Genomic DNA, 23,672 nt, shown 5'->3' with positions numbered 1-23,672 from the left:
AACGGATATGTTGAAAACTTCTCAAGGACAGAGTCTGATATGCAACTAAGCACTGCAGTTGATCGACGAAATGTCTTTATGCATGCTCAATAATCCAGGTAGGAAAATCAAAGGAAGAAAGGTGAATCAGTTTACCTGGACACAATGTTTATTGAGAGAAATGTTTCATCGCTCATCTAAGTCACCTCTTCTGTCAGTTGAGATGGAAGAGGTCGATGAAATGTTTCGGGAAAATGATTCGGTACTCAAGTGATGGGGGGGGGGGCAATCTGCAGCACAAGACTGAAATTGGCAAAAGAAGAGGTAGTCATAGACCAAACTAACAGCACAGGACAGACAAGAGTTGTATAGGGAGACCAGGAACCAGACCAATGGGAACTTGTTTGCTCACAAAGCAGGTCTCGCAGTTCGTAGAGCAACGACTGAGTCTGTAACTGAAGACAAACCCCACCTGTAGTGTGATGTAACAAATCAAACCCAATCCTTGAAGTGTCAAAGGTTGCGCTCCACGCCCCCTCGTGCAGCCAACAATAATCTTGCTCATCTTGCTCAACTGCTCGAGCTAAGCTTAGTCTTCACTTATCTGTCCCATCACTAAAGTCAGATCTGATCGGCTCCGCACACGATGGCTGTCAACATCCCAGGACTGATAGTGATGATGATCTTCTACTTGCTGGTGCTCGGAACCGGCATCTGGGCCTGCATCAAATCCAAACGAGTGGACAAGAGACTGGGAGACCGAACAGAGATGACTCTGTTGGGAAACCGCAGAATCAACCTGGCAGTGGGCATTTGTACTATGACAGGTGAGGGATCGAGCAGGGATTACTCTTCCTCAAGAGCTGTGGAAACACAAACCAAATAAGTTATGATTTGTGCAGCACTGATAGTTAACACAAAAACCCAATTATGCCACTTTTTCCCCCCCTGTTAAATTAGCTTTTCTGGATTTAGGATTTTATTTTCTTGGCTGAATGGTTGAAGTTCACTGATACACATATTGGAAGCGATGGGCTCCGATGGCCCATTCTAGGATATCTCCATTGTCTCCTGCGATTTGGCAGTCGGCTTACCAGTGTGCTTCAGGCTGTTGTCACATCTACAGTTAACATTTTGCTAGAAATGTACATGTTTGCTCAGTTGACAATAATTTCTTGTCAATCTCGTTTTTACATTGCTGTCATACATCGGGCGGTTCATTTCAGCTGAGGAAATGAGTCGGACCAACATTGATAAAATGTGCACCGATCATGTAAAATTCAACTGTTGCATAAGGGAGATCATAGCATTTGATATATCTATTTTACATCTACAATGCAGCTTTCTGCTCTTCTTACGAAATTACTGTAAAAAGATCGTTAAAAAACAAATAAATTCTGTTATCAGGAATGCCAGAGAAAGAAGGCCCAAAAACAGAAGAATATACACTGGAAAAACTTTCTATTTAATTACCACAAATAAATTATTCCACTGTAATTTTACTGTAAATTTTGCCTAAAAACACAGTTACATTAAAACAGTGAAGAAAAAAGGAAATGTTACCAAAAATCCTGCAAATGTAAGCTTATATTTCATAAAATTAGAAAAGAAATGAGACATAATTACACGTGATGAAAGCATACTGGCTTGAATTTGGGTGTAGACTGCAGAGTCCTGGCCTGACGTGTTAGGGACAGGCCAGTGGCCACTCTTTCGAGGAACGCTGGTTTGACCAGGGAGTCAAAGAGGCCGTCTATGTTAAGAGGGAACGACCATCCCTGAACCGAGGAGGGGGGGGGGCTAAGAGTACATCTGCCACTATCTTACAATGCTGTGATTGGAGCTATTCCCAAATCCTCTGTGAACAGTACACATGACCATTGAAACTCTAGTTAACGGTCACACCCATATTTGCATATGAAACTGGTTTGGTTTCAGTTGTTATTGTGTGGCGGACAATAGGGGCTATGCCTCTCACCCAGCAGGACTGTGAGCTGGGGGCGTGGTTTACGTTCCCGGGCTCGCCGGTGCAGGGTTGTTCCTGCTGCAGTTGGTTTTTGGAGTAGAGGAATAAACATCAAACTCGCCTTGGTCTCCTGTGTTTTTCCTCATTCCCGCCACAATACCGCTGTATTTTTTTTTATAAGGGTGGTGATACCCGCTGTTACGGCCACGCGTGTGTCCGTATAGTTTTTTGTTGCCTCCTGTATCTAACCCTCGCTCTGACTCTACATTCAGGTATCCGCCAGATGCTTCTCATCACCTAATCAACCGGTCAACGAATCATCCAATTTTCATCAGCTGTGCATTCTCCCATTTAAACCCCCACATGTGTTCAGTTCACCGGCCAGCTAGTTTAGTTTGTGTGTTGTAGCTACTTTGTGTTTGTAATGTCTGTCCCGTTTTTGGTTAAGTTTGCATTTTGACTGTTTTGAGTTATGTTCAGTTGTTTAGCTTTTTTGGGCAAGGGGATCAAGGTGAGATGCCAATGGGCAAACACCCCATCACGTAGCTTACCTCTGTTAGACACACTAGGTTAGCAGCGGTTGCCACTTTTTGTCTTTAGGTTTGGTGCTTTTCAGCACTGTCAAGGGTGGGTTACTTTTGTTAGTAGTGTAAACTACTAATAAGACACGTTAGTCCCTAGCTAACGGGTCTGACCCTTTAGCCGAGCGGTTAGTGACGTCGCCTTGTGGTGCAGTAGACCCCATATCGGGCAAGAAAATAACCGGTTACATTGGTGGCAGCGGTGGGATCCGGAAGTGTGCAGATCCTCAGAAGTCTCTTCCGAGCGCGGGAATAATAAAGCGCGAGGGCGCGCTTCCGGGAAGGGTGACGACTGTAAACTACTAATAAGACACGGTAGTCCCTAGCTAACGGGTCTGACCCTTTAGCCGAGCGGTTAGTTATGGTACAGTACACCTCGTATCGAATCCCGCACCGGGCAAGAAAATAACCGTTTACAGTAGTTTGTTTTGGCAACCGTTCGGTTCCCTTGTCCTGTCATTGTGTTAATAAATATTAATATTTTATGATATTTAAACGTTTGTCTCACTGTGTTGCACCCTCACCTCACTGTTACTCAGTACACTAATTGTTGCACCCTCTCCAGACCGAGGGTCGTAACACCCGCAGTCAGTTTAGACTGAAGAGGTCACTTAGATGAGTGATGAGACGTATCTGTCAATAAACGTCGTATTCAGATGAACTGGTTCAACCTTATTTGATTTTCTTAACTGGATTATTGAGCATGCATCAAGACACATAATAGCATAATGTGGCACATTGCCCATCATCCAGTAAAGACAGGTACGATACATAACAAGTACATGTACACAGTACATAAGTAGTACATACTAAAGCAGACCTGGAGTCTAATATAAAATGCAACTTAATTGACTGAACTTGATTAATGTTAACTCCTAGGCTGCTATTCAGAGCCTTAATGGACGGGGGACAGAGGACTGTATATACCTGCTCAGTTTACACTTGCATGTGTGTGTGGGTGCACAGTAGTGTGTAGTATGCATGTGTGTATGTTTCATGTGTGTATGTGGGAACAAAGTTTGGAATAAGGCCCATAGTTTGGTAATGGATGTTTCTGATATGTCTTTGTTTAAAAGTCTAAATTGGTGTAAATGTTAGTTTACTGTGTTGACTCACTAGCAGACTACACAAATTAGCCTCAGGACTATTGCCTGTAAAGTCGTTACGCTGTCACTAACCAGCCCACATCCCGCCACTGTGGCGTTGTTATTGGCAGAGTTAATCTACGAGCTAAATTGTCGACTACAGGGGGAATGATGACGCAGACAAGATTAACGCAGAGATGATCTGAAAAGAATGGAATTAGAGGAATAATTAGACGGAGAGAAATGAAATGAGAGAAAAATTAAAGGAAAATAAGTACACAGAGGTAGGTTCAAACTCTTCTACCGTAGTGTGGATAAGAAGAGAAATGGGGTAGGGGTAATTCTGAAGGAGTATGTCAAGAGTGTGTTGGAGGTGAAGAGAATGTCGGACAGAGTGATGAGTATGAAACTTGAAATCAAAGGTGTATTGATGAATGTTATCAGTGCATATGCCCCGCAAGTTGGGTGTGAGATGGAAAAGAAAGAAGAATTCTGGAGTGAGCTGGATGAAGTGGTGGAGAGGGTACCCAAGGAGGAGAGAGTGGTGATTGGAGCGGACTTCAATGGGCATGTTGGTAAAGGGAACAGTGGTAAAGAGGAGGTGATGGGCAGGTATGGTGTCGAGGAGAGGAATGTGGGAGGACAGATGGTGGCAGATCTTGTGAAAAGGATGGAAATGGCAGTGGTGAATACATATTTCAAGAAGAAGGAGGAACACAGGGTAATGTATAAGAGTGGAGGAAAGTGCACACAGATGGACTATATCTTATGTAGGAGGCACAATCTGAAAGGGATTGGAGACTCTACGGTGGTGACAGGGGAGAACATAGCTAGGCAGCATTGAATGGTGGTCTGCAGGATGACTTTGGAGATCAAGAGGAAGAAACCGAAGCTAGAGTCAAGGATCAAATGGTGGCAGTTGAATAAGGAAGACTGTTGTGGGCGTTCAGAAAGGAGTTAAGACAGGCACTGGGTGGTGGTGAAGAGTTGCCGGATGGCTGCGCAGCCACTGCAGAAATAGTGAGGGAGACAACTAGGAAGGTACTTGGTGAGTTATCTGGACAGAGGAAGGACGACAAGGAGACTTGGTGGTGGAATGAGGAAGTACAGCAAAGTATACAGAGGAAGAGGTTGGCAAAGAAGAAGTGGGATAGTCAGAGAGATGAAGTAGACAGGAATACAATGAGATGGGTGTAAAGTGAAGAAAGAGGGGGCAAAGGAAAAGGCACATGGTGAGTTGTATGAGAGGTTGGACACTAAGGAAGGAGAAAAGGACTTGTACTGATTGGCTAGACAGAGGGAGCGAGCTGGGAACAATCTGTAGCATGTTAGGGCTATGAAGGATAGAGATGGAAATGTGCTGACAAGCGAGGAGAGTGTGTTGAGAAGGTGAAAGAAGTACTTTGTACTTTGAGGGGTTGATGAATGAAAAAAATGAGAGAGGGAGAGAAGGTTCGATGATGTGGGGATAATGAATCAGGGAGTGCGGAGGATTAGCAAGGAGGAAGTGAGGGAAGCTATGAAGAGGATGAAGAGTGGAAAGGCAGTTGGTCCGGACAACATAACTGTGGAGGCATGGAAATGTTTAGGCGAAATGGCAGTGGAGTTGTAAATTGGATTGTTCAACACAATCTTGGAAAGTGAGAGGATGCCTGAGGAGTGGAGAGGAAGTATACTGGTACCGATTTTCAATAATAACGGTGATGTGCAGAACTGTAGGAACTACAGAGGTATAAAGTTGATCAGCCACAGTGTGAAGATATGGGAAAGAGTAATAGAAGCTAGGTTAAGAGGAGAGGTGACGATTAGCGAGCAGCAGTATGGTTTCATGCCACAAAAGAGCACCACAGATGTGATGTTTGCTTTGAGAATGTTGATGAAGAAGTACAGAGAAGGTCAGAAGGAGTTATGTTGTGTCTTTGTGGATTTAGAGAAAGCATATGACAGGTGGCGAGAGAGGAGGTGTGGCATTGTATGAGGAAGTCGGGCGTTGCAGAGAAGTGTGTAAGAGTGGTGCAGCATATGTATGAGGGCAGTGTGACAGTGGTGAAGTGTGCGGTAGGAGTGACGGATAGGGTCAAGGTGGAGGTGGGATTACATCAAGGATCGGCTCTGAGCCCTTTCTTGTTTGCAATGGTGATGGACAGGTTGATGGACAAGATCAGGTAAGAGTCTCAGTGGACTATGATGTTCGTGGATGACATTATGATCTGCAGGGAGAGTAGGGAACAGGTTGTAGTAGATCACTCTGCAAATACAGTAACTGTTGTACAATAACAAGGGATATCGCAATATTTTCAGTTTTGTATTCTATCTAATAGGTTTATTATGCTGGTATAGCCAAATAGTCATTTGCAGTAAGTTACCAAGTTATGCCCCATCATCCTCTTGTTGGCACAACTATATAAGCTGCAAATGTGTTGTGAAAGAATAGATGCCAAAATTTAAGAACAATTCGGGGACACTCCAGTGGTTCACCCGGTGGAGTACATACTACATTGGGTTGAGTACTTGCCTTGGCAGCCTGGGTTCAGATCCAGTCCGGGCTCTTTGCTGTATGTCACCCCCCCCCCGCCCTTCCTGTCTGTCTCTACTGCCACTGTTAAAATAATGCAGAAAATGATGAAAAAAAAATTGATAACAATTTGGGTAACAACCCCCAAGTATCACTGGCCCTTCTTTAGCCACCCCATTCAAAATGAACAGAATGAGAGAAAAACAATAGTACAGGGTTGCATAACTAAGGTGTGTTAGTTTTCTCGATTTAATAAATTAATTACTTTGTGTTCCTACCAAGACAGTGAAACAATTTGATGCAGTGGGTTATATACATCCATCCATCCATTATCCAAACCGCTTATTCTACTGTCGGGGTCGAGGGGATGCTGGAGCCTATCCCAGCAGTCAGTGGGTGACAGATGGGGAGACACTCAGGACAGGCTGCCAGGCCATCACAGGGCTGACACACACACACACACTCACACCTAGGGACAATTTAGTACGGCCAATTCACCTGACCTACATGTCTTTGGACTGTGGGAGGAAATCGGAGCACCCGGAGGAAACCCACGCAGACACGGGGAGAACATGCAACCTCCACACAGAGGACTACCTGGGATAATCCCCAAGGTTGGGCTACCGCGGGGCTCAAACCCAGGACTTTCTTGCTGTGAGGCGACCGCGCTAACCACTGCACCACCACACCGCTGTGTGTGTGATGAAACATATCTCTCAATAAATGTGTCCAGATGAACTCATTCAACTTTCTGTGACCCAACCCTAGTAGCGCCCCCCACAAGACATTCCCCATGTATAACACTCATGCCAAATAGGGACAGACCCTGTTCAGTATACTATAAAATCCATCCAGTCATTGTGTAAGTGTATTAGAGATTCAGTGACACGTGGAACAGCCTGCAGGAGAGAGTGTGTTGAGTTTTAAAGCTGAATAGGGGGACATACTGGAAAGGACACGTGAAAGAGAGAAAGCCGTGGGCGTTCTGGACAAGGGGTATCTTCACGCTGACATTTGTGCGTTTAGCTGTAAGCCAGCAGCAGCAGCTGGTACAGTACACTGCAGCACAGTACAATACAATACGAAGAGGGCAAGTGTGCGACAGAAAAGAGCAAATGGATTATAAAGAAACAAGTGTGGAGAGAAAAAGGAGAGACAGGTGGAGGAGGAGGGGAGGGAGAAGGACATCTATGGAGAAGCGGAGGAGGGTGAAATCGAATAAGAGATAGGAAGTGACCGCAGGACATTTCAGTTGGTGCAGAGCGACAGACAGGATGTTGGCAGTGTGTGTGTTGCAACACACAGATCTATAAAACACTTTTGTCACTTGGACTAGATGTGTGTATTTGCATGTTCATGTATGTGGGTTTGCATTTGGGTTTATATATATATATATATATATATATAGATGATTGTTTTTGTAAGATTTGTATTGAGCTTGTGTATGTGTTTGCATTTTGCAGCTACTTTTGTTGGAGGGGGCTTCATTGTTGGAGTGACAGAGGCAGTGTACAGCCCTGCTATGGGACTGACCTGGGCCGTCATGCCGTTAACAGCAGCCTTTTCTTTTATTGTTGGTAAGAATCTCAGCTGACGTAACCATTCCTGTTTAATATTGTGGTTAAGGCTCGTTAATGCCACTTATTGAACTTTAACTAATTCTCTGCTTTGAGAAGCCTTTTTTTCCCAAGTTAAAACATTATCGCCCTATTTGAAACATGAACTTTGATTGCAGAAGGGGCTTGCAATAAAAAAAATCCATAATTGGGGGCGTCTGGGTAGCGTGGCGGTCTATTCCGTTGCCTACCAACACGGGGATCGCTGGTTCGAATCCCCATGTTACCTCCAGCTTGGTCGGGCGTCCCGGCAGACAATTGGCCGTGTCTGCGGGTGGGAAGCCGAATGTGGGTAAGTGTCCTGGTTGCTGCAGTAGCGCCTCCTCTGGTTGGTCGGGGGCGCCTGTTCAGGGGGGAGGGGGGGAATAACGTGATCCTTCCACGCGCTACATCCCCCTGGCAAAACCCCTGACTGTCAGGTGAAAAGAAGCGGCTGGCGACTCCACATGTATCGGAGGAAGCATGTGGTAGTCTGCAGCCCTCCCCGGATCAGTAGAGGGGGTGGGGCAGTGACTGGGACGGCTTGGAAGAGTGTGGTAACTGGCCAAGTACAATTGGGAGAAGAGGGGGGGGGGTCCATAATTAAAAATGTTAAGTCACACATCGGCCCAAACAACCTATTTATTTATTTATTTATTTATTTATTTGTTTATTTGTTTGTTTATTTGTTTATTTATTTTGGAATAGGCTTGTGACCCCTCATAGTTTCACATGCAAATGAAGCAGTCCAAGGCAGCTGGAAAGAGAGTCATGGGGCCTGTCTCATGAAGGGTAGTCGACATAATCAGTGGTATATTTGCCTTGCGGTTCACACAAAGCTAATATTGACCACCTCACAATGGTGGTTAACAACTCGCTCCATCAGCTACGGCCTTATATATGAGGACATTCATGTAAAAGCGGCAGTGTTGTTAACAACATCAGGCAGAGTACGGCAGTGGAAAATAAATGAGGGTTTTACTGTTGAAAGTGTGTTCAGGACTAGCTGTAAATGTGTGCTCCAATTGGTGAATGTGTATTTTATATAACTGGGATTTAGAGTTGTTAAATACCAATGCAATTACAGGTACAACCAGGGGTGTCCATAAGTTCAATAAAACAATGATCTTTAGGATTCTGGTTTTATATATATATAAAAAAAAGACCTGCAGGATCATGTCATTTTAAATGGCAAGCTCACAAAGCCACAACAGCCTCGTGAATACAAATAGTCTATTAACATGGGTGTGGAATCGAGAATCGGGAACGATTTATTGTCATCTCATTTGTGTACTTGCGTACACAAAAGAGACGAAATTTAGTTTCTCCCAGCGCACAGCGGTGCAACACAAAAGACAAAAACATTTCCAAAACTAAACGACACCACCTAAAAAAAAAAAACATAAAAAAGGGGGAACAAAGCATGAAAAAAAAAACGAAGCAGTCAACGACAGTCCATTCAGCAAACCCGCGACACAGTCAAAAAACTTCACTGTCCAGAGAACAAACGCCAGCCAGGACGACTGTCGGTCTACACGGGCCAGCAGTCGACCTAGCCCGAATAAATTAAAAAAAAAATCTATTTTATACGTCTATCTATTTATCTATCTATCTATCTATCTATCTATCTATCTATCTATCTATCTATCTATCTATCTATCTATCTATCTATCTATCTATCTATCTATCTATCTATCTATATATATAAATCCAGTGAGTCAAGTAAATTCTTTATGAGACAGTACAAGCCTGTTTCATGTCATAAGCAACTTGACTCACTAGATTATTTTGCTCCTTATTTGTTGAACACTTTCCCCACCATTGAGTGTTTCTTTTAACAAAGTTTTATATATATAAATATAGGGAAAGTGCCCAACAAAAAAGGATCAAAGGAGAAAAAAAAATATACACACACACACACACACACATATATATATATATATATATATATATACACCTTCCCTGCTGTTTGTGTACATATATGTTTGATGACTGCAGCCAAACACAAAAGCAGATAGATAGAGAGAGTGAGAGAGAGAGAGAGGGAGAGCTGATAGCTGATAACATTCCAGAGGAAGAGGTGCTGAATAAGAAGACTGGTCTTACGGATCTCCAATGAACTCATTTCAATACGAAGCTGATCAGCGAGGATAAGAAACTACTGACTTAATCTGTTTTTGCAGTTCAGCAGCCTCGGAAATCCGAGACGTTTCACTGCAAAGGTTTTGGACAGTGTGTCTTTTGAAGTGGTTTGCCACAATCTCGTGGTGGAAAAACTATTTCTCTACATAGGGAACATGTCGGCTGGTTTGACGATATGAAAAAAAAAACGAAAGAGGAACAAAAGTGTTGAAGGAAAAGTCAGCATGTTCAAAGTCCAATACTTTACAATGTTTTGATGAATATTAGCGGTGAGCTGAGACTACATGATGTTCTGAGTAGGGCCTATTTGACAGCAGGTCCCTTATAAAACCAAGATAAACTGGAGTGTGTGTTGAATTCTGGTGATCTGGGAACCATACTCCACTCCCAACGTCTGCATATAAAACCAGTTTGAACCCCCATGTCATGTTTTTGAAAATCAAAAGTGATAAGGAGCTGGACCCTCACACAACAAATACCTACGGTGCCATAACACTCGCCAAACCATCGTAGGATGCGTCTTATCACAGCGGATATTGCATCCTTGCTAAGAGAGTATACACATGGATAAACTGTAATGGCTTCTATCTGTGGCAGGAGGTATGTGATGGATGCAAGAAAGCTAAAAAATGTGCTTTTATAGAGTTTGCTTTGTAGATTTGTGTTTCCCACTGCTAGCACTCCTGAGTCATTCACCAGATCTGGTCTGGGGACAACGTGATCACACATGTGAGGAAGGAAACCTTTCTCTTTCTGTGGTCTTTTTGTACAGGTGGATTAGTTTTCGCCAAGCCGATGAGAGACAAAAAATATTTGACAATGATGGAGCCTTTCCAGATCAAATATGGAAAGGTATTGAGTGGAGTGCTTTCTGTTGCTCCTCTTTTAGATGAAATTCTCTGGGTGACTTCAACACTTATTGGCCTAGGTAAGTGACACCTGCTTCAGACAAGATAGCACACATGTAGGATAGAAGTAGAGATAGAATCACCTTTTATTTTTAGTAAAGTAATAATATGATTTTTCAGTAAGACACAATATTTTCCTGGTGGTGCAGTGGTTAGCGCGGTCGCCTCACAGAAAGAAGATCCTGGGTTCGAGTCCCGGGGTAGTCCAACCTTGGGGGTCATCGCAGGTCGTCCTCTGTGTGGAGTTTGCATGTTCTCCCCGTGTCTGTGTGGGTTTCCTCCAGGGGCTCCGGTTTCCCCCCACAGTCCAAAGACATGTAGGTCAGCTGATTCAACATTACTAAATTGCCCCTAGGTATGAATGTGTGTGTGTGTGTGTGTGGGGGGAGGGCCTGTGTGATGGACTGGCGGCCTGTCCAGGGTGTCTCCCCTCCTGCCACCCAATGACTGCTTGGTTAGGCTCCAGCTCCCCACGACCCTAAGAACAGGATAAGCGGTTTGGAAGATAGATGGATAATGGATGGACAATATTTTGAGTTAGCAATTAACTGAATTGACTTTTTGCACTTAAGAGTTTTGCACAATATAACTCAGCTGTGAAAATTAGGCCAAAGCAATAAAACGTAGGCCACTGCCCCCCCCCCAATTGTTGTTTTTATTAATTAATTAATTAATTAATTATATTTATTTTTCTCCCTTTTTTGTATGTGGCCAATTACTCTAGTCTTCCGGGCCGTCCCGGTCACTGCCCCACCCCTTCTGCTGATCCGGGGAGGGCTGCAGACTACCACATGTCTCCTCCGATACATGTGGAGTCACCAGCCGCTTATTTTCACCTGACAGTGAGGAGTTTCGCCAGGGGGACGTAGCATGTGGGAGGATCACGGCATTCCCTCCAGTTCCCCCTCCCCCCCGAACAGGTGCCCCAACCAACCAGAGGAGGAACTAGTGCAGTGACCAGGGCACATACCCACATGAGGCTCCCCACTCGCAGACATGGCCAATTGTGTCCACAGGGACGCCCGACCAAGCCACAGGTAACATGGGGCTTCGATTCAGCGATCTCCGTGTTGGTAGGCAACGGAATAGACCACACGCTACCCGGACGCCCACATAGGCCACTGTTATCCATACCAGGAAAGTTGACAAAGCCAACATATCTATTTGGAAGACATATGTATGTTACATGAGTTCAAGGGGTCCATCATGCTTATATCCAAATATGCTAAAGATTGGTAAATTATGGAGCAATTAAATAAACGAATAAGCATAATTATTTCAGGAATCATTTTACGTCTCTTTTGTAGGTGCATCCATGAGCATGGTTCTGGATTTGCCTTATGCTGTGTGTATCTGGATCTCTGCTGTAGTGGCCATTGTGTACACGTTGTTGGGAGGCCTCTACTCTGTAGCCTACACGGACATCATACAATTGATTCTCATCTTCTTCAGTTTGGTAAGCTAATCCAGTTTCACATGTTTAATACCTCAACATCTATACAAAGCAAATATGTTGCTTAAAAAGTCTCATTAAGCAGTTTGACAAAAGTTATTCCAAGCAAAGGATGCCTCATCCAAACCTGCCTTTGACCAACCATATTTACAAAAACATTATTCTCGTAAGCTTGTGGAAGTTTTAGAAACTTGAGTGGAAGGAACACCAAATTGTCCAAATGATATTCCAAACTTATAAAAATGTTCACATGGCGTTGACAACGAGCTTATTCTGTTCCTAAGGGAACTGCTGCTTGGTTTCACTGAATACACCTTCATTAAACTATTTGGACTTTTCCTTTTTTTGGTGTAGGTTGAACAACCCATCTGACCCTTGGCTACACCCATGGAAACATCCCATGTTATGCTCACCAAAATCCCCCCCCCCAAAAAAAACATGAAATAAATAATGCTGAAGGATGCAACCTGTTTTGATGTGGGCTACCATCACAACCATTGCCAGTATCATCACCAAAATCCCATTCTTCTGACTCTGGAAGGTCAGCTCTGACTTTACCTGCTGTTGAGGTGCGCTGGTGTTCAGCCACAATGGCAAAACGTTTAGTGAGATTTAACTGTAGACCAACACCACACTTGGTGATGAAATCACTGCTTCCAAACCCCAATTTCCTTATCCACAATGCAGTGCGCTTGACTGTGGGTCACACCTCTCCTCTCCTCTGTGAACGCTGCTGCTGCAGCGTTCACAGATAAGGGTGGAGAGGATAACCATTATCCCCCAATAACCAACCGTCACCAATCCTCCTTTCTGAATTGGCTCAGACAGAAGAAACATGTGCTATCTGGCTGGCTTGCTGAGACCCCTTGCTGGCTACAGATCACTTGGACATTGATGGCGGGGTAGTCTTTCCTGCAAATGTAGACATGGTCCTCTCTGGAGGGACTGGTCATAGGAATCAGCGTGCCATCAGTGACCCAAAGACCCTTTGGGATGTTGGCTCCAGTGTAAAACCCTTAACGGGTCTCCTACATCTTCTCTGCTTTGCTGGGGAAGGTGCTGTTTTTAGCTAGCTGCAAAAGCAAAGGTGTTACTGCTGTAACATCTCTAGAAACAACTGACTTCCTATTAACAAATCCCACTTATTAAGTTAACAATCTGCAACCAAATGTTGCATTCCCTTAATGACGTTTTTATTGAGGCACTTGGAGCCATAAACGTGGAGTGAGTAGGATTAAAAAGATTCAATATATAGGCCTGTTAACAACTTTTCTTCTATCTAAAGCTGACACTTCTAAAATACAGTCTATCTATCTATCGATCTTTTCTGTCTATATAAGGTGATAGAATACATTTTTGCCTGCTTAGAGTCATTTTTGAAGATATGTTAATGTTAAATACATTGAATGACATCATTAACAATGTTGCTGAAACAATTATGTTGGTGCAAATTACATTGGTGCTGATTTGCAGTGTAGTGATGGTGGTTTCGGGGTAGTTTTTCCAACTATTCATAACAACTGTAATGGTCAATATGTCTGTCTTTGGGAAACACACCCCAGAGCAGAATAACTCAAGTGTACATGCATTTTCTCTGAAGTTTATTTGACATTTGCTCCTTTTGCTCTATGTTTTGTGCAGTGGCTGTGCGTCCCCTTCATTCTGACCAACCCTGTGTCTGTTGACATCACCAAGACCGCTTTCAACTATACCTTCCAGGCCCCCTGGACTGGAACTGTGGATGCAGAGAAAGCCTGGATATGGATCGATAATTTCTTACTGTTGGTAAGTTCTTCATGCTTTGTTTTTCAGTGCAAATACACCTTAGCACACACCTTAGCTGCCAGCTGCAGGCCCCGACTTTTTGTCCCCATAATATCCCTTCATTCAGGGTGATCTGTCCGGAGCTACCAGTCGAGCAGCTGTATTTAAAAGAATGACCAAGCCATAATTGGAATTATGCAGAGGTGACAAAAGATACTTCAGAATTATTGCAAATTACAAACGCTTGCTCATCAACTGTTTATTCGCTAGCAAGGACCACACCATCAACACGATGCATTTAAATGATTTATTAAGGAAAAATGATTGATGTGCATAGTTCTTGTACTTCTTCCGCTTGCTGACTGCGTTGTGGGGAAGCTTCGTAGGGAAACCGCCATAGCACCTGGACAACGACGGACCCCCTCAGGACCCAATGTAGGAGAGGAAAGAGCAAAAGACAAGAAATAGGGTGGGGGGAGGGGTGCAGAATACAAGAGCAGAAGGGGAGGAGAGGGTTAGGTGGGTATTTATTGGAATCCCAGAAGTGGCATGGTTGAGGTGTGGTCCTGCTCCTGAATCTCGCTAGATGAGCTTCAATTCACTAGCAAGGACCACACCATCCACATCACACCACGGGCGACTGCGCTAACCAGTCAACTAAAGGATCCGACCCTTTGTCCACGTCTACATCTAAGTTTCTTCGTTTGATGGCTGGGAGAGCTGGCACTGGATCAGCTGGGTGAGCTTGGTCTGCTGTGTCCTGTGGGCCCAGGGACCACGGCCCTGCCTGGAGCTGCGCCCAAAGAGGAAGCACCAAGGGCGGTCTGACAGGACCCAGAAGTGGGGCAGGCTAAGCTAACTGTTAGCCCATGTAGACTGGCAGTTCCGACAGCCATCCTAGCTGGCGTTTGCTCTCTTGGACAGTGAAAAAAATTCTTATTTTTTGGATATGTTGGCCTGGTCGCCTGTCCAGGGTGTCTCCCCACCTGCCGCCCAATGACTGCTGGGATAGGCTCCAGCATCCCCGCGACCCTGAGAGCAGGATAAGCGGTTTGGGTAATGGATGGATCGACGTTGGCTATAGTATGTGTTTTTGTAGTTTCGTAGTTTCTGTAGTTGTTTTTTTTTTTGTAGTTTGGATATATGTGTTCTTTGGATGTTTTACTGCCGTGGGTTGGGGGAAACAATATTTTGTTTCATTTCATATATGCAAGTGCATGAAATGAGATGACAAATAAATATTCATGGTCCCTGATTCCTACGGACACATTTGGCCGTGTCTGTGGGTGGGAAGCTATGGGTCCTGGTTGCTGCAATAGCGCCTCCTCTGGTTGGTCCGGGCGCCTGTTCAGAGGGAGGGGGAACTGGGGGGGAATAGCGTGATCCTCCAATGCACTACGTCCCCCTGGCGAAACTCATATACACAAAGGGTATATGTGAGCTAATTTACAACTGCTGCAGGAGGGGTGTGCACCTTTATACAAGCAAGTTGTCTAATTTATATTTATAAAGCTCTTCAAAACATTCCTGAAACCAGAGAAGATGCTGCAGTCGACAGCTTCCAATGGCAACAAGCCCACAACATGCAGATGACAGCTAGTTAGTGATTTGTGTTTGTTTTTGTTGTTTTGAGTCTATCGGTAACCTGGGATATCAGGACTTCCACCAGAGAACCCTGTCTTCCATCTCTTCAGCCACAGCCAAGATCTGCTGCTTCGCCGCTGCGTTCCTCGTCATCATCTTTGGAATCCCCTCTGTGTTGATTGGAGCAGTGGCTGCATCAACAGGTAAACAAGACTGAACATGAACTAAACCCTGGACTATTTCATTCAGTTTGCTGGGATCTACAGGTTAAATATCTTGTAAAGGTTAAAAACATGGCAGGTCTTGGTACTCTGTGATGTTAGCATAGAAGGATAAACACAGCTTTAGATAATAACACTGATGGCTGTATGGATGTAGGTGTGCCAAAGAACCAGCACTGACAGTACTATTCACAGTTGTTAGTGCTGGCTCTGTCTGTTTGTCTGTCAATGCTGATCAGTGTGCTGGCATAGCTAACTCAAACAGACCCATTATTTATTTTTTTTCTTTTGATTTTTTTTCTCCCTTTTTCTCCCTAATTGTATCCGGCCAATTACCCCACTCTTCCGAACTATTTTGGTCACTGCCCCACCTACTCTGCCGATCCGGGGAGGGCTGCAGACTACCACATGCCCCCTCCGATACATGTGGAGTCCCCAGCCGCTTCTTTTCACCTGACAGTGAGGAGTTTCACCAGGGGGACGTAGCACGTGGGAGGATCACACTATTCCCCCCCAGTTCCCCCTCCTCACTGTACAGGCGCCCCGGCTTACCAGAGGAGGCGCTAGTGCAGCGATCAGGACACATACCCACATCTGGCTTCCCACCCACAGACACGACCAATTGTGTCTGTAGGGACGGCTGACCAAGCTGGAGGTAACACGGGGATTCGAACCGCTTATTCCCATATTGGTAGGAAATGGAATAGACCGCTACGCTACCCGGACGCCCTTTTTTTTAAATTTTTTGTGTACATTTTTTCAAACGCACAGAAAAAAGCAAGACAAAACAAAACTAGAGATAATAAAATAGGTGAATTAATTAATTAATTGAAACAGAAAAATGAACCGGGGGTGGGGGGGTCTGTCAATCAGAGGACAGAAGATATATCGGACTGGATGTTCATAATGCTGGCAAATAATTCTGATTTTACTGCCTGTAGCTCCGTCTTGATGGATGATAAGTTCTCGCTCAAGGCCACCTGGAGCTCGGTCCTGAAAATAACCGCCATCTCGTTGTGAAGGGGAACGAGCAGCTCAGCCTTGAAACTGGAGGGGCCAGTAACATCTGTTGGTGTGGCAGCTCTGCCCAGGTGGGGAGAGGAGTCGCTACGAGGCGAGGATCCAGCAATGCAGAGCCGACCGCAGTGGCTGTGCAGTCGACGTGCCCCCAGTTTTGACTTTTTGAGGCATTGTGGTCAGCAAGAGGTCTAAGTTAAAGAATTGGGTAAAACTTACACCCAAAAGTACAGTACGTGTGCCTTGGGTAGGATTTTTTTCAAAGATGATTGAAGGAGCCCCTAAAATCGTGTCCTGCTCCACTCATCGCTACGCCAGAAGTGCAAACAGACCTATTATTAACGTTATTAGCAGCATCTGTGTTTATTCTGCTATGCTAACATGGGACTGACTCCCTATTTGTATGCCATTTCACCCAGGGGTTGGGATTAGATAAGGGTTAAAATTAGATTAAGATTAGGGTTAAGATTAGGGTTAAGTGTTAGGGTTATTTTTATTATTATTAATAACAATGATGCAATTTATTTACAGAGTGCTTTTCCGAGTACTCAAAGATGCTTTACATAAGCTAAAATAAACATGATCATGTCAAATTTGTTGCAGTGTAGTTTGAGGAAGAATGCTTGCATCCATGATTTAATTTCAGTGAGGCAGTTTTTCACAGTGGGGCGAGTTGCAGTGGTAATGGATTTAGTGGAGATGTAGAGCTGGATGTCGTCGGCGTAGCAGTGGAAGTGGAGACCATAATAATGTATGATGTTACCAAGGGGGATTATGTGAAGGATGAACAGGAGTGGACCAAGCACCAAAACCTGGGGGATGCCTTGGGACAGAGGAGCGGTGAAGGAGGTGCAGTTGTTGATGCTGATTAACTGTTGTCTCTTTGTGAGATATGACTTAAGCCAAGAGAGGGCAGTACTGGTGAGGTTGAGGGAGGATTCATGGCGGGAGAGAAGAATAGTGTGGTTGATAGTGTCAAACACTGCAGTGAGGTTGAGGAGGATAAGAATGTGAATTGGCCAGAGTCTGAGGGGAGCAGGAGGTCATTGGTGACTTTAAGGAGGGCTGTTTCTGTGCTGTGCTGTGAGTAGAAAGCCGACTGAAATAGTTCAAATGGGTCACTGGAGATGAGGTGAATTTTGAGTTGGGAGGCAACAACATGTTCCATTTGACAGAAAAGGAAGATTGGAGATGAGCTGGAAATTGCTCATGATATCAGGGTTGAGTCCAAGATTTTTGAGGATGGGGTTGACAGCAGTCAGTTGAAGTGTATTGGGGACTGAACCAGAGCTGAACAAGGAGTTAATGATTTTTGTGACGAGTGAGGAGATGGCTGGGAGACAGTCCTTCACAAGATTGGATGGGATGGGATCCATAAAACAAGTGGAGCTTCTCATTCTTACTGCAAGATTGGACAGCTCCATTTGGGACACAGGGGAGACATTTGACAGGGGCTGAGTAGTAAGGGGGGCGGGGGGAGTCAGGTTGCTGTAGATGGTGTCAGTTTTAGTTTGGAAAAATGAAAGGAAAGAGTTGCACTTGTTAACTGTGAAGGAATTGTCACTGGGTTTGAGAAGTTTGTTTACTGTGGAGAAGAGAGCCTTGAGGTTGGTGGAGTCAGAGTGTAGGAGGTGTGAGTAGTAGGTAGACCAGGCTGTGATGAGACCCAGACAGCAAAATGAAACTGGGCCAGATCCGGGCCGGGTGTATCACAGCAAATGGCGCGGATCCGCAAAATGGATCCACCCCAGTGTCTTTTTGCATAACGGGCCAATACTTTAGGAGGCCACACTCTGGCCAGAGGCATGGGGCAGTCTAGGAGCAGATGTGATTGATCTGCCGGAATCGGCGCAGGGGCGGGGGGCGGTCTATGGGCAGATGTGATTCCTATGCGGATCTGCCGGACTGTGGGCAGATCCTGCCCAGTGTTAGGTGCTATGAGGGGAGCATCTTTGTATTGTTGTAGGCTTGGAGATGAAATATTAAACCGGTTTTCTTGCAGAATATTTCAAGCTGGTGCTTATGGTATTTCATTTGACGGAGTTCAGGAGTGTACCAGGGAGCTTAGTCTGTGAATGAGACCGTTTTAGTTTTGATGGGGGCCAGCTGATCAAGACTGGAGGAGAGTGTGTCATTATAATAATTGAAAAGATTGGAGGGATTATCAGACAGTGAGGTTTGGCCCAGGATGAGGTGGGGCTTAAGGTTAAAAATGATAAGGTTGGAAATTGTTAAGGTGGTGTCATCCAGGTGAAATGGCATACAAATAGGGAGCCCCATGCTTATACATCACAGGGTACTAAGACCAGCCTGACATGATTTTGTTTTTTTAATTTATTTCTGATTTTTCCCTTTTTTCTCCCAATTTAGTGGCCAATTGATCCCTATTTTAGTTCAAACTCCCACCCTCATACTGCATGCATTCACCAACTGCATCTGTCCAGCCGGCAGTCTCGAAAGAGACGCCTCCCCACTTTCGTGACAAGGCAAATCCAGGCCGAACCACTGCTTTTTCCGACACACACAGAGACGCATTCACGTGATGAACACAAGCCAACTCCGCCCCCCTCCTAAAGACAGCATTGCCAGTTCTTGCTGCTTCATCGAGTCCAGCCATAGTCGGATCTGACGAGAGCGGGGCGCGAACCCCGGTCCCCAGTGGGCAACTGTATCGACACAAAGCCGAAGCCTGACATGTTTTTAACCTTTACATTATTTATAACCTGTAGACTTTAGCAAACTCATGAAAATGGTTTGGGGTCGAGTTACTCCTTAAGAAACTTACAATATGACAAAATACAGTGGAACGCAACTCGAACCAATATTGTTTCTCTCTACTTTCTTTGATTGTGAAAGTGTGTCCACATACTAAGCCCACATGCCAAGTCCTTGTCTGATATCCCATTTACCTGTTTGGATCCAAGACTGGAACAAGACCACTTATGGTTCCCCGTCTCCATATGAACGTGGGGAGGCGGGTCTGGTGCTGCCCATCGCTCTGCACCACCTCACACCACCCTTCATCTCCTTCATCGGCATTGGAGCTGTGGCTGCTGCTGTGATGTCATCAGCAGACTCGGCACTGTTGTCAGCAGCGTCCATCTTCTCCTCCAACATATACAAGAACATCCTGAGGACCCGGGTAAGATGGAGAGAGGAGCGGGAGAAAGCAGAGACAGAAGAAAGGAAAACACAGATATCTCTTGATATGTTGAGAACCTATTTCTCTCTCTCACTCTATTTCTCTCACTATATACCTATTCAGCTATCTATCTTATCTATCTTGTCACAGGGTAAGGGCTGAGAGAAAAGTGGATTTATAGGGCAACAGCTGTTAGATTGAGAAATCCCAACCTGCTTTTTCTGATCTTTGCAAACAAAGGGGAATTGGATCCCATACAGACACGATCTAGCAAGAAAACCCAACAGGACAACAAGAAAATAGAAACAAGAAAAACAAATAAATTGAAATAGAAGACAAAAGGGACAACAAGAAATAGAAACAAGAACAAACTATACAGACACAATTGGCCGTGTCTGCGGGTGGGAAGCCAGATGTGGGTATGCGTCCTGGTCGCTGCACTAGTACCTCCTCTGGTCGGTCAGGGCGCCTGTTCAGGGGGGAGGGGGAACTGGGGGGAATAGCTTGATCCTCCCACGTGCTACATCCCCCTGGTGAAACTCCTCACTGTCAGGTGAAAAGAAGCGGCTGGTATCGTAGGAAGCATGTGGTAGTCTGCAGCCCTCCCCAGAGCAGCGACTGGGATGGCTCAGAGAGAGGAGTGATTGACCAGGTACAATTGGGGAGAAAAAGGGGGTAAAAAAAAACCCACATTCTTTTGCTTGTCTTTGTGAGGACACCTCATTGACTGCATTCATTCCCTAGCTCTTAACCTAACCTAACCATCAGAACTACATGACTAACCTTAAACCTTACCCAAACTTTAACCTAATCCTAATTCTAACCCTAATCTTAAACCCAAATCCTAACCTGAAAATATACCCCTAAAGGAGTGAGAACCACTCAAAATGCCCTCACTTTGCAAAAATGTCCTCACTCTGAAGGTTAAAAACTGACGGTTAAAAACTCACATTGGTCTACACAAATATAGAAGTAAAAGAACACACACACACATTTTCGAGAGTACTGACTTTCAAGAACATTATATAAATTCCATCAATCCATTATCCAAACCGCTTATCCTGCTCTCAGGGTCACAGGGACGCTGGAGCCTATCCCAGTAGGCATTGGGCGGCGGGCGGGGAGACACCCTGGACAGGCCGCCAGGCTAATGGTGCTAATTACAAAGCAACATTGGAACGAATATGCGAAAAGTTTGACACTTTATTTACAATATATGGCTACGTGAAAGTCATCAGAAATGTAATAACCCATGTTAAGTACCCAAAAAATGTCTCAAGTACATCAAAAAAGTAGTTTTACCTCTATTTTATACTGCTGCCGCACAGTATTCAAACAAGTATATTGCACACTGTAAAAATTGTGTGTGTGTGTGTGTGTGTGTGTGTGTGTGTGTGTGTGTGTGTGTGTGTGTGTGTGTGTGTGTGTGTGTGTGTGTGTGTGTGTGTCTGTCTGTGTGTGTGTCTGTGTGTGTGTCTGTGTCTGTGTCATGCCTCCAGGCATCAGAGACGGAGCTCCAGTGGGTGATCCGTGCCACTATAGTTTTGGTAGGCTTGATAGGAACTTCACTTACCCTCCTGGAAAACAGCATCATGGTTTTGTGGATCCTGGGTTCGGACATAGCCTACACCTTCATGTTGCCTCAGCTTATCTGTGTCCTTTTCTTTGGCATTTCCAACGGCTATGGCGCCACGGCGGGCATTGTGGTGGGGTTGATCTTAAGATTACTATTTGGGGAGCCATTACTTGGCTTACCAGTTGTCCTCTGCCTACCAGGTTGCACCTTTGTAGACGGCGTTTACGTCCAGCGTGCTCCCATCAGGACCATTTGCATGCTGGCTCACATGGCTGCCACTGTGTTGTTCTCCTACCTGGCGTCCTTGCTCTTTTGCAAAGGGCTGATTCCAGAAAGATGGGACGTGTTCAAAGTGAAACTGCATCAGACGCCACAGGCAGTGAGCTTGAGAAACACCAACACGACCACAGCAGACAAGGGTGATGAAGAGTCTGAAGTCAACAACGAGAAGGATGAGGTCTTAGACGTGATGCTACATACAAACTGATGGAGAATAAATCAGCGGGCCTGTCACTGCAGGTTTACAAATACAAGGCTGCAGTTTGAAAGAGGACAAATTTACTCCTGCAAAAAAAAAGTTTCTAAGATAGAGATATCATTACATAATTGATAACTACTTTCTCCTTTTTTACTTCCTGTTTGTCATTTTTGTCTATTCCATTGCCTACCAACACGGAGATCGCCGGATCAAATCCTTGCGTTACCGCCGGCTTGGTCAGGCGTCCCTACAGACACAATTGGCCGTGTCTGTGTGGTGGGAAGCCAGATGTGGGTGTGTCTCCTGGTCGCCACACTAGCGCCTCCTCTGTTCGGTCAGGGCGCCTGTTCGGGGGAACTGGGGGGAGTGGCGTGATCCTCCCACGTGCTACATCCCCCTGGCGAAACTCCTCACTGTCAGGTGAAAAGAAGCAGCTGGCAAACAAAAAAAAAATGTTTTGAACTCGTCAGAGGTTTGGAAGGGGAAAATGTGTATTTGCTACTATAAAAAATGCATTTGACGAAAAAAAAACTAATAAAAATCATTTGTAAAAGAAAGCAGTTTGTGTTGATGATGAGCGAGGGAAGCACAGTTTGTGCTCAGTGTTCACCGTGTCTGTACTGCACCACAACACTCGGGTTTCTAATTTTGCCACAGCTGGCAGTACATGCCTCGAAGGCCATTTGTTGAGGGTACGACAACTGAAGGAAAAACATAACAAACGGTAACACAAAACAAAGAAAATGAAGAGTTATGCTGTGGGAAGCGTGCATTTAAGAGCAGGTGCAAAACAAGTCGGTGAGGAATAAAAACGAATTGTCGTCTGTCCCAGAAACGCCTGTGCATCACATAAGGCCCGGAGTTCGGCGTCTCAATGCCAAGCTTGCATCCTGAGGATAAAGAAGCTCTTTTCAGTATTTACTCTTCACTGAAAGATAGTCATAGCTGTGGGGGCCCATGGGTGCCAGCCTCTCAAATAGTTAAATCCAGCATCAAATATGGATATTTAGGGCGTCCGGGTAGCGTGGTGATCTATTCCGTTGCCTACCAACACGGGGCTCGCTGGTTCGAATCCCCGTGTTACCTCCGGCTTTGTCGGGCATCCCTACAAACACAATTGGCCGTGTCTGCGGGTGGGGAGCCGCATGTGGGTATGTGTCCTGGTTGCTGCACTAGCGCCTCCTCTGGTCGGTCGGGGCGCCTGTTCGGGGCGGTGACGGGGGAATAGCGTGATCCTTCCACGCGCTACGTCCCCCTGGCGAAACTCCTCACTGTCAGGTGAAAAGAAGCGGCTGGCGACTCCACATGTATCAGAGGAGGCATGTGATAGTCTGCAGCCCTCCCCAGGATTGGCAGAGGGTGGAGCAGCAACTAGGATGGCTTGGAAGAGTGAGTTAATTGGCCAAGTGCAATTGAGGAGGAGAGGAAAGGCGGGGGGGGGGTTCAGAAAAGTAAAATTATAGAAGTATAAAAATTAAAAATTGGGCAACAATGGATTTACTATAAAAAGCCTTCCTGTAAAAGTTTTAAGAAGCTATTTAAAAGAAGGCAGCGAGTTTGCTAACCTAATTTCCTCAGGTAGGGAGTTCCAGAGCTGTGGGACTCTTACAGAAAACGTGCTCCTCAGGACCTGCCTGAGGAACACAGGCAGCGACCAGGCCCATGG

General features: G+C 45.1%; 1 protein-coding gene across 1 annotated transcript; it reads left to right on the top strand.

Annotated features, from left to right (window-relative positions):
* Positions 1–625: 625 nt before the first annotated feature.
* LOC130109376 (high-affinity choline transporter 1-like) lies at positions 626–22,015 on the top strand. Its single transcript, XM_056276260.1, has 8 exons — positions 626–806; positions 7,590–7,703; positions 10,636–10,791; positions 12,079–12,227; positions 13,866–14,009; positions 15,622–15,775; positions 19,735–19,952; positions 21,452–22,015. Exons 1-8 carry the CDS (start codon positions 626–628, stop codon positions 22,013–22,015), a joined length of 1,680 nt encoding a protein of 559 aa, XP_056132235.1.
* The last annotated feature ends 1,657 nt before the right edge of the window (positions 22,016–23,672 follow it).

The sequence above is a fragment of the Lampris incognitus genome, chromosome 1 (genome assembly GCF_029633865.1).
Source record: "Lampris incognitus isolate fLamInc1 chromosome 1, fLamInc1.hap2, whole genome shotgun sequence".
Lineage (NCBI taxonomy): Eukaryota > Metazoa > Chordata > Actinopteri > Lampriformes > Lampridae > Lampris > Lampris incognitus.
This window is presented reverse-complemented; position numbering and strand designations above follow the sequence as displayed.

Bases quoted from the DNA above. Each gene is read 5' to 3' on its own strand.
- LOC130109376 (XM_056276260.1), top strand. From the start codon at position 626: ATGGCTGTCAACATCCCAGGACTGATAGTGATGATGATCTTCTACTTG. The intron at 7,704-10,635 runs GTAAGAATCTCA...CTTTTTGTACAG, and splicing joins AGCCTTTTCTTTTATTGTTG to GTGGATTAGTTTTCGCCAAG. The intron at 14,010-15,621 runs GTAAGTTCTTCA...TGTTGTTTTGAG, and splicing joins TCGATAATTTCTTACTGTTG to TCTATCGGTAACCTGGGATA.